The following is a 10,808-nucleotide window of genomic DNA, read 5'->3' on the forward strand; positions in this document are numbered from 1 at the left end:
GGTCAAGATTTAGATATAGCTCCCATATATAGTTTCGTCCGATTTCATGTAAATGGTGCACCAAAGTCCCTATATATCCTTCGATTTGCACGAAATTTGGCATAACGTACTTAATTGAGCCTAGAATGATGTCTGCCAAGTTTCGTGAAAATCGGTCCAGATATAGATATAGCTCCCTTTTATTATAGATTGATTTTAAGTAATTGACGTACTAAGGAACCAATTGGAATAAAACGTTCTGAAAGTTGTATAACCTAACCTGTGACAAGTTTGTTTGAAATCGCTCAATATTTGGATAGAGCTTCCATATATATTTTCGCCCGATTTCAAGTAAATTGGGCATCAAAATCCTCATGTTAGTCAGATTGACATCAAATTTTGCACAACTTAAAAAATTGAGCATAGAATTACGTAGTTGCGTTTTCTAGAAGTGCAGACATAGCCCAACGGATGACCTATTTATATTTGTTTGAAGTCGATTGACATACTTTATGGATAGATCTAGGTAGATTCACATTTAGATAAATATCACATTTTTTTGTCATCCAATTTTATGTTATAGTCCTGCTTAATATACCCATAGTGGTGAAGGGTATCATATAGTCGGCCCTGTCCGACTTTACTACTTTCCTTACTGTTTTTTTTTTGGTCTATGATGAATATCTCCACTCCACCAGACGTCGGACTGTGTTGCTACCTATAGCCGCTTTTATACCCTTCACCACACTGTGGTACAGGGTATTATGTCTTTGTACATATGTTTGTAACAGGTAAAAGGAAGTGAGATAGACACATGGTTCCTTTTGAGATTTACGCATGTCCGTCTGTCCGTCCGTCCGTCTGTCTATCCGTCTGTCCATGTTAAATTGTAAACAAAGTACAGGTCGCATTTATGATCCGAATTGGATGAAATTTGGCACAGCTCATTTATTTGGCCCAAGGACGAACCCTATTGAAATTGAGAAAAATCGGTTCAGATTTAGATATAGCTCCCATATATATTTTATCCCATTTAATGTAAATGGTGTAATATAAATGGTGTAGACTGATGTGTGTCAAGTTTCATGAAAATCGGTCCAGATTTATATTTTCTTTCGATTTAATGTAAATGGTGTTTAATGTAAATGGTGTAGACTGATGTGTGTCAAGTTTCATGAAAATCGGTTCCGATTTAGATATAGCTCCCACATATATTTTCGTCCGATTTAATGTAAATGGTGTACCAAAGTCCCTATATATCTTTCGATTTGCACGAATTTTGGCATAGTGTAATGAATTAGGTCTAGACTGATGTGTGTCAAGTTTCCTGAAAATAGGTCCACATTTAGATATAGCTCCCATATATATTTTCGTCCGATTTAATGTTAATGGTGTACCAAAGTCCCTATATATCTTACGATTTGCACGAAATTTGGCATAGCGTAATGAATTAGGTCGATACTGATGTGTGTCAAGTTTCCTGAAAATCGGTCCAGATTTAGATATAGCTCCCATATATATTTTCGTTCGATGTAATGTAAATGGTGTACCAAAGTCCCTATATATCTTTCGATTTGCACGAAATTTGGCATAGCGTAGTGAATTAGGTCTAGAATGATGTGTGTTAAGTGTCGTGAAAATCGGTTCAGATTTAGATATAGCTCCTATATATCTTGGCTTCCGATTTTATGTAAATTATACACTAAAGACCCAAAGTTTGTCCGATTGTCACACAATTTTGTACAATGAACTGTAGTTAATATAAGTTAATCTCTGGTAATCTCATTGAAATCGGTTCTGACCAAATGAAAAATTTATTATAGGTTGCAGAGTGACATATTTTTGGATCCATTTTCGTGTTTATAATTGAATATATGTTGAATATACCCAAAGTGGTGAAGGGTATCATATAGTCGGCCCCGTCCGACTTTACTACTTTCCTACTGGTTAATTGTTTATTTAGGGAATATGCGAGTGCTCATATAAACTACATCGAAACACAAACTGTTTTGATAAATATTTATGATATATTGTATGATGGCGCTATCTCGTACATTATAACAGTTTATTACAGTATTGCGTGAGAAAATTTCGCTCAAAATAAAAAAAGAAAATATTTTGGGTCTAGATAATACATTTGTATTTTCAAATTGATAATGGAATAGCCCATAACGTATACAAAAACAATTTTTTAAATGAGATAAGAATCATTGCATCTAGATAATAACACAATAGTGACATTCTCTCTTTAATTTCAAATAACATTTCAACAAGAACCACTCAGTCTGTTCAGAATTGTTAATCGGGAATGTTTAAAATTGATCGCACTCTATTAGAATTATAAGTATTATTATTATTATTGTTGTTATACAAAATAAGACTAACAACACTATGGATACGTGGCTTATCACACTTCTATTGTTTGTCGGCAGTATCAGTTTGTTTTATTTGTTTTTAATATGGAATTATGGCGGTTGGAAGAGACGAGGTGTACCAGAAGCTAAATCGTATCCCGGCATTGGGTCATTACCCTCGTTGTTTACACAAAAACGTAATTTTCTATACGATTTAGATGAGATTTACCGGTAAGCTTTAGAATGCATTTAAAATAGTAAAATAGAATAATATAGTGACGAAGGTATAGCTCGAATCACAATACATTTTTATGCGAACACCATCGGTGTAATGAAAATGTAAAATTTGAAATTAAAGACAATTCACTTGATAAATATAGGCATAAGTTGTTATACCCTCCACTATAGTGAGAAGTATGGGAGAGACCGTCGATTTTCCGATGTCTGATTGTCTGTCGTATGAAATTAGAATACTGAAGATAGAATTTTGAAAATTGTTATTGGTCCACGTTTTGGTGTAGACAAGTTATAAAGGAACCACCCATTTTCTAGGTTCTTTTAAAGGTTTGGGCTCATTTTCTAACCGAAAGAGCTGTAATTTGACAATCCATTCTGAATGGTTTTAGACGGATTGTGCAACCGAAAAGTAATTTCAGGTTTTTGGAGGCCGATATATATCATTGGGGAAAATTATCATTTTAAGTCCATGTCTTTCGATAGCTCCTATGTGAAGATTCCTCCAAATGTTTGGAATTTTGAGGGTATAAGTCGCATAAATAAAGGTGTAATGAATAAGTTGTAATTTGGCATACCAGTTTTTTAGAGTTCGCCATATATCTGCGCCTAAAAAGATTTAGCGGTATTTTGAAGGTTTTAGACGCATTTTTTCTAACGTTAATGGCTCTAATTTAGTATTTCTGGGGTTTGGAGGTTCAAACACGTTAATCAACCGCATAAGCTGTATAAAAATATCAATATGGGTACATGATCGAGTTTGTTCTAATTTAATATTAGTTTGGGGAACATTATTTAACATGCTTCGGAATGTCCGATTTGGGCCAAATATGCACCGTTTTAATGAATGACTTGTTTGCATTTTAAGGGTAACTTCATTATACCTTTCTCATAGAAGTTCTGCTCTTTATTTGCAAAAAAAAATCTAGTAGTCGATTTTCACAATCATCCCAAGATACCAATTTTTATCATTAAAGAAATTTTGCAATGCAAGAAAAAGATGATAATCGCTTGATGGCAAGTCCGGATTGTATGGCGGATGCATTATAACTTCCCAACCAAGCTCCCGAAATTTCTCGGGAGTCACTGTAGATGTGTGTGTGGCCAGCGTTGTCCTGTTGGAACACAACACCTCGCCTGTTGGCCAATTCTTACCGTTTCTGGTCAATTGTAAGTAGTTTAAAACAGTTTTTCAGCTCCTGGGCGATGTTACCACTGCTGACATGCCGGTCAACTTCACTTGTTTTGATAAATTTTTATACCCTACACAACTATGTTGTCAGGGTATTATAGCTTTGTGCAGCCCCAAAAGTTTGTAACGCCGCGAAATATTGGTCCTAGACCCACCTTTAAGTATACCGATCGTAATATCTCGACTAGCTGAGTCGATCTAGACATGTGTGTCCGTCCGTCCGTCCGTCTGTCAATTATAATTTGTTAACACGATACATGCCACAGTTATGGACCAATCTTCACGAAATTTTGCATGTAGGATGGGTTCTGTCCAATGAAGACCCCTATTGTTTTTGGAAAAGATCGGTTAATATTTAGGGGATGAAATGGACCAAATACATTATTTTTGTCGGTTTTTCTGGTCGCTCCAGAGGCCGCAATTATGGCCCAAACACCGCGAATTTTTGCATGGAGAAGGGGATCGGGCCTGAGAATAAGCATGCATATTTTGATAAAGATCGGTCAATATTTAGCGGGTCAAATGGACCCTGCCTTTTGTGTGAAAAATGACAAAATTTGTATTCTATGGCATATATATTTACTCCTGAAGGATGTAGACCCGAGGTGTTGATAGTGTATCCAATAGGAGTGGTTGGCCTTTAAATTGATACCAAATATAGTGATGTATCTACTCAGATGTGGGAGTTACAGTCAAATATTTACAGGTGCTTACGTATTCAGATATTATTTAGTAACCCATTACCACCCAGGTGGAAATATCGCGCTGATGGCTTTGAAATTTTTCATGAAGTTCCAGTTATGGTCAAGGACAACGCCTACAATATTCGGTGAAGATCAGAGTAAAATTTTGGGATGAAATGGGTCGAAAACTTAAATTTTTTTGTGTTTTCGAGTCGAGTATAATCCGAAAATCACAACACAACCCACCGTGAAGGTAATCTGGACAAGTAATTAGAAGGACTGTACTGAATATTCGAAAAAGTAAGGAAGAGGTTGACCTCTAATTGGGCAAGAGGGGGTAATATCACGAAATATTACTCAGAATCGGATTAAACATCCTCAAAAAGTTGGAGTTCGTGGTAGTTTTGTAGGGTATCGTATGGTCGGCCCCGTCCGACTATACTGCTGCGCTCACTGGTTATAACATATTGTATGATGGCGCCAAGTGGCAAGACTGGGCAAATATCACGAAATATTACTCAGAATCGGAATAAACATCCTCAAAAAGTTAGAGTTCGTGGTAGTTGTGTAGGGTATCGTATGGTCGGCCCCGTCCGACTATACTGCTCCGCTTACTGGTTATAACATATTGTATGATGGCGCCATCTCGTACATTATGACAGTTTATAAGAGTATTCAATCGAAATTTGATGTTAAAATGCCGCATTTGGCTGTAATTTGAAATTACGGGACCTTGGTTGGTAAACAAATTCTTAGCAGAACATTTTCAATAGAGGTCCATTCTTCCATACAAAGGTCTCAAGTCATTTTCTGGCTGTTCAAAGTCCCATGTCAAATTTTGCGAGTGTTTCCAGTTTATTTTCATTACTCTTGGTCTCATTTGAGTTTTTTCGAATGTCAAACTCGTTGTGGTATAAAAGGTTCGGCCTTGTTATATCCTGCACCAAATACTAGAGGGTATATTAAATTTGTCATTCTTTTTCGCCTGAGACCTTACAAACTATAAATATATTCTTGATCAGAATAAAATTCGATATCGATTTAAGCATGTCCGTTAGTCACGATGGAGAACGCAATATTTAGAACTGAGCTCTGGAATTTTGCACAGGAATTGTAAGTACTCCTAGGATGTTTTGTTTTGCAAATGGGATATATGTGGGTCCAAGGTACCCCATAGTATTCGGTATTTTGGACAGGTTTGCCAACAGAACTGGCTGTTATTTGATATTTTTGATTTTCATTGAATAACACATATCCGTACCAAAAATTATTAATATTTATCCAAGTTTCAGGGTAGCCCCCCCAAATAACCCAAAATTTTGTTGCGATTTCGGTACGAATTTTGCATCTAATTCGGAAACGAATTGGGAAAAAACTCGGAATAAAATGTTAGCTGGAGTATTTTTCATAACATGAGTTGTCTCCTAGGAGCCCCTCCATTAAATTTACATATTTTGATTGTCATCCTCATGGTGAAGGGTATACAAATTTCGGTCCGACCGGGCTTAACAGGGTTTTTAATTGTTAATATTTAACATTTTTTCGATATTAATAGGTAAATATGCGAACTGTAATTTTTCAGTTATCAGGAATGTATTAATTATTAATTGAAGGGTGCTGAAATTTTGCATAGGGTTGTCTTTTGTCTGCAGGCAGGTCAAGTTCGAAGATGGATATATCGGTCAACGTTTAGGCATAGCTTCCATATAAGGTTACCCGCTAAAATTCGGTATTTTGGGGTTCTTGAGCGCATTTTTCAGACGAATTCGCTGAAATTTTGTACATTGAGTTTTTATTGGGTACTAAATGTCTCCACAAAAACTTATAAGTATCGGTCCACTTTTTCTGGTAGCCCCCATATAACGGTACCTCCTAATTTTCAGTATTTTGGAGGTTTTGGTCGCATTTCTCCACCGAGTTGGCTGTAATTTAGTATTTTGAGTTCTTAATACCAAATCTCTCTACACAAAATTATGTATATAGTTCACTGTCTCAAAAAAAAAATTTGCTACAGATATATATATATATATATAAATATAGGTCCACTTTTTCAGGTAGCCCCCATATAACGGTACCTCCCAATTTTCAGTATTTTGGGGGTTTTGATCGTATTTTTCCGCCGAATTAGCTGTAATTTAGTATTTTGAGTTTCTAATGGGTACCAAATCTCTCCACAAAAAATTATGAATATAGGTCAATTTTTCGGATAGCCCCCATATAAGGGTACCCCCAATTTACGGTATTTTGGGGATCTTGAGCGCGTTTTTCAACCGAATTTGCTGTAATTTGGTATTTTGTAGTCGTATATGGTAACAAATCTCTCTACCTAAAAATTATTAATATTCGCCCCCTTTTTGGGGTAGTCCCTATATAAGCCCCTTTTTATACCCTTCACCACACTGTGGTACAGGGTATTATGTCTTTGTGCATATGTTTGTAACAGGCAAAAGGAAACGCGATAGACACATGGTTCCTTTTGAGAATATGCATAGAATCACTTTTTAAGTCGATTCATGCATGTCCGTCCGTCCGTCTGTCTGTCCATGTTAAATTGTAAACAAAGTACAGGTCGCATTTATGATCCGAATTGGATGAAACTTGGCATAGGTCACTTATTCGTCCCAAGGACGAACCCTATTGAAATTGGGAAAAATCGGTTCAGATTTAGATATAGCTCCCATATATATATTTAACCGATTTAATGTAAACGGTCCCTATATTTCTTTCGATTTGCACGGAATTTGGTACAGCCTAATCATTTAGGTCTAGAATGATGTCTGCCAAGTTTCGTGAAAATCGGTCCAGATTTAGATATAGCTCCCATATATAGTTTCGTCCGATTTCACGTAAATGGTCATCCAAAGTCCCTATATATCTGTTGATTTGCACGAAATTTAGATTGATGTCTGCCAAGTTTCAAGAAAATCGGTCCTTATTTAGATATAGCTCCCATATATAGTTTCGTCCGATTTTATGTAAATGGTGCACTAAAGACCCTATATATCTGTCGATTTGCACGAAATTTGGTATAGCGTACGGAATAAGGTCTAGAGTTATGTCTGCCAAGTTTCGAGAAAAAAGATATAGCTCCCATATATAGATTCGTCCGATTTCATGTGAATACTGCACCAATGTTCCTTATATATCTTTCGATTTGCACGAAATTTGGCATAACGTACAGAATTGAGCCTAGAGTGATGTCTGTCATGTTTCGTGAAAATCGGTCCAGATTTAGATATAGCTCCCATATATATTTTCGTCAGATTAAATGTAAATGGTGCACAAAAGTCCATACATATCTTTCAATTTGCATGAAATTTGGCATAACGTGCTGAATTGAGCCTACAATGATGTCTGCCAAGTTTCGTGATAATCGGTACAGATTTAGATATAGCTCCTATATACAGTTTCGTCCGATTTCATGAAACTTCAATATATATTTTCGACCGATTTTAAGTAAATTTGACATCAAACTCCTCATGTTAGTCAGATTGACATCAAATTTTGCACAACTTACAAAATTGAGCATAGAATTGCGTAGTTGCGTTTTGTACAAGTACAGACATAGCCCAACGGATGATTGATATTTGTTTGAAGTCGATTGATCATCACATAGTGGTGAAGGGTATCATATAGTCGGCCCCGTCCGACTTTACTACTTTCCTTACTGGTTCAGTTATCAGGAATGTATTAATATTTTCCCCCAATTTCTTAATTTTTTACACTCTTCTGGTACAGAAAATATCGAGATACAAATAAATTTGTGGGTGCCTATAGTGGACGTGCCCCAATGCTGCTCATTCTAGATCCTGAATTGGTACATCGCATTCATGTCAATGATTTCAAATCGTTTCATGACAATGAATTTGGTGATTATGTAAGTACTAGGGAGTCTATAATCATATTTGAATATATAACTGTCATAAATACTCGCATGTAGATTGATGAAAAATCCGATATAATTGCATTTAATAATCCATTTTTCCTGCGTGGTGAGTCATGGAAAGAGAGACGCGCTGATTTGGTACCCGGTATGTCACCAATTGGGGTAAATATTTAAATGAATTGAAATTTTAGGTATTGTAAAAAATTAATTTTGTATGCATTTCAGATAAAAAGTATTTATCCCGTGACATTGGAAAAGTGTAAACGTTTGTCGCACTTCATTAGGGATCAAATGAAGACGAAAGCCAAGGAAGGAGGTTTGGATGCACATGATGTAAGCATTCATTTGAAGCTAGTAAAAAAGATTTTAAGTTCGGCCGAGCCAAATTGATTTCAATAGATTTTCCTAATTATATTAATTCTTTCTTCTAGCTCTGCCTTCGCTTTACCACCGAAGTGGTTAGCGATTGTGTTTTGGGTGTTAATGTGGGAACTATAAATGACCAACCCTCAACCCTATTGGATATGATCAAGAACCTATTTACATTAACACCATCGCAGATCATCTATCAACTGACTATTGCATTTCTACCGAGTCTAAAGAAATATTTAAAAGCTACGTTCTTCTCTAGGGCCAGTACAAAATATTTTTTCGATCTTATGGCTGATTCTATTCGACTGCGACGACAGGAACAAAGTAATAAAAATCGTGCAGATTTTTTGAACTTTCTATTGCAGCTACAGGAAAAGAAGAAATTATCGAATACAATTTTAACTGCAAATGCCATGACATTTTTGACCGATGGATTTTTGACAACTGCCCATAGCATAAGTAATTGTTTGTTGGGGGTAGGTTTTAAAAATAAAAACAATTTGAATTTTAAATAACGTATTTTGCATGCTTTAGCTGGCCAGATATCCCGAGTCTCAAGAGAAGTTACGTGCCGAAATTATGGAAAATATCAATGAGGAGGGAATTGTCAGCTATGATAAACTGACGGAAATGCCCTATTTAGATGCATGTTTTAATGGTATGTTTTCTAATCGAAATATATATTTTCCAATACTGATTCCAACATTTGTTTCGTCTACAGAGGCCCTGCGTTTATTCCCTCCTGTCGCCATGAATTCCAAGCTATGCACTCAACCATATGAATTTGTAAATAATGATGGCCAAGTTTTGCATATGAAGCCAGGTGAGGCCGCCACAATTTGCTACTACAGCATACATCATGATGAACGGTATTATGAAGATCCGGAGGAGTATAAACCTGAACGGTTTTTACCCGAAAATGGTGGTGTCAAGAAATATCGTGAAGAGGGTAAATATATGGGTTTTGGCGATGGACCACGTATTTGTATGGGTAAGAACTTTTTCTTTCAAAGATATTTCATTTCCTTTAATTTATTTTTTGATGTTTTTTTTAGGCATGCGCTTCGGTTCAACTCAGGCGAAAGCTGCCATCGTTGAAATCGTTAGAAATTTCTATGTGAAATCTAATCCCAAGACACGCAGTGACAATTTGTTGGATAAAAAGGAATTCATACCAGCCTTGGATGGTGGAGTTTGGCTGGATTTTGAACCGATCAATGGATAAATTGAGCAATAGCTAATATGTGTCATTCGGATCAACGTTTCTTATTCCGATTTCAAGGAGGTTAATAAACATAGCTATAAAACCTATTGGAATGTAGTTTTGACATAGATCCCATTGTGGGTATTTTCAAGGTCAGTAGTGTTGACGGTTTATTTGGGATACCATTTGTATTTTGTTTTTGCAAAATAGTCAGGCTGAATCCCAGTTTGTTGTTTTTATAAAAAACAACTATTTATTAGTGGGTAATGTATGGCATTGTTTGCCGAGGGGTAAGGCAGGGAAGACTATAGTTTCGGATCACGCCACTGTTCCTCATCAGTTCCCTTAATTTTTTGTTGGGATATTCTCCCCAGAAGCTATTGCTTCTATACAAAAAAACCTTTCATACCCAAATGTCTGTTGTAACAAAGCAAAGTACTTAGCTGACCAACGACATAAACAAACTGGGATTCAGCCTGACTATTTTGCAAAAACAAATTATTTTTAAGGTTTTCAGCCGCATTTTCTCACCGAAGTTCCTGAAACTTTACATTTTAATTTCATACCAGGTTTACATTCCGTGTTCCTAGTTTTTACATAACCCCGCTTTATTCCCTGTATGTTGAAGTCTTTAATTTTCAAACCTGAGTGTCTGTATTTTTCTCAAGGCATAAAAAGACAGACAATTTACAGAGACAGATTCCTCATATAAAGGTCCCGACCGATTTATGGACATACAAATATAAAGATAATCATACGTTTACAAATTCCAATAGATGATTCGAATCGGATAATCCGCTCGAATAGGCGTCGTCCCCTTGACCATTACCGGAATTTCGTGTAAAATTTCAAATCGATGGGTGCGAAATATATTACCTATGGTGTGGTAATGGTAATCAGAATC

At 36.1% G+C, this 10,808-nt stretch overlaps 1 protein-coding gene across 1 annotated transcript; it reads left to right on the plus strand.

Moving 5' to 3' along the window:
• The first annotated feature begins 2,370 nt into the window (after positions 1-2,370).
• Positions 2,371-9,925, plus strand: LOC133322269 (probable cytochrome P450 28d1). The gene is made up of 8 exons (XM_061531280.1): positions 2,371-2,564; positions 8,181-8,319; positions 8,383-8,490; positions 8,554-8,661; positions 8,760-9,176; positions 9,235-9,358; positions 9,422-9,691; positions 9,756-9,925. Exons 1-8 carry the CDS (start codon positions 2,371-2,373, stop codon positions 9,923-9,925), a joined length of 1,530 nt encoding a protein of 509 aa, XP_061387264.1.
• The last annotated feature ends 883 nt before the right edge of the window (positions 9,926-10,808 follow it).

Source organism: Musca vetustissima, unplaced genomic scaffold (assembly GCF_032173495.1).
Source record: "Musca vetustissima isolate MV318-11 ecotype Yass unplaced genomic scaffold, APGP_CSIRO_Mvet_v1 utg12623, whole genome shotgun sequence".
Classification (NCBI taxonomy): Eukaryota; Metazoa; Arthropoda; class Insecta; order Diptera; family Muscidae; genus Musca; species Musca vetustissima.

What these genes read in the sequence shown, in the direction of transcription:
- LOC133322269 (XM_061531280.1), top strand. Translation starts at nt 2,371, where the DNA reads ATGGATACGTGGCTTATCACACTTCTATTGTTTGTCGGCAGTATCAGT. An exon ending in GATTTAGATGAGATTTACCG is followed by an intron (nt 2,565 to 8,180) that starts GTAAGCTTTAGA and finishes CTTCTGGTACAG; the next exon opens with AAAATATCGAGATACAAATA. An exon ending in TTTAGATGCATGTTTTAATG is followed by an intron (nt 9,359 to 9,421) that starts GTATGTTTTCTA and finishes TTTCGTCTACAG; the next exon opens with AGGCCCTGCGTTTATTCCCT.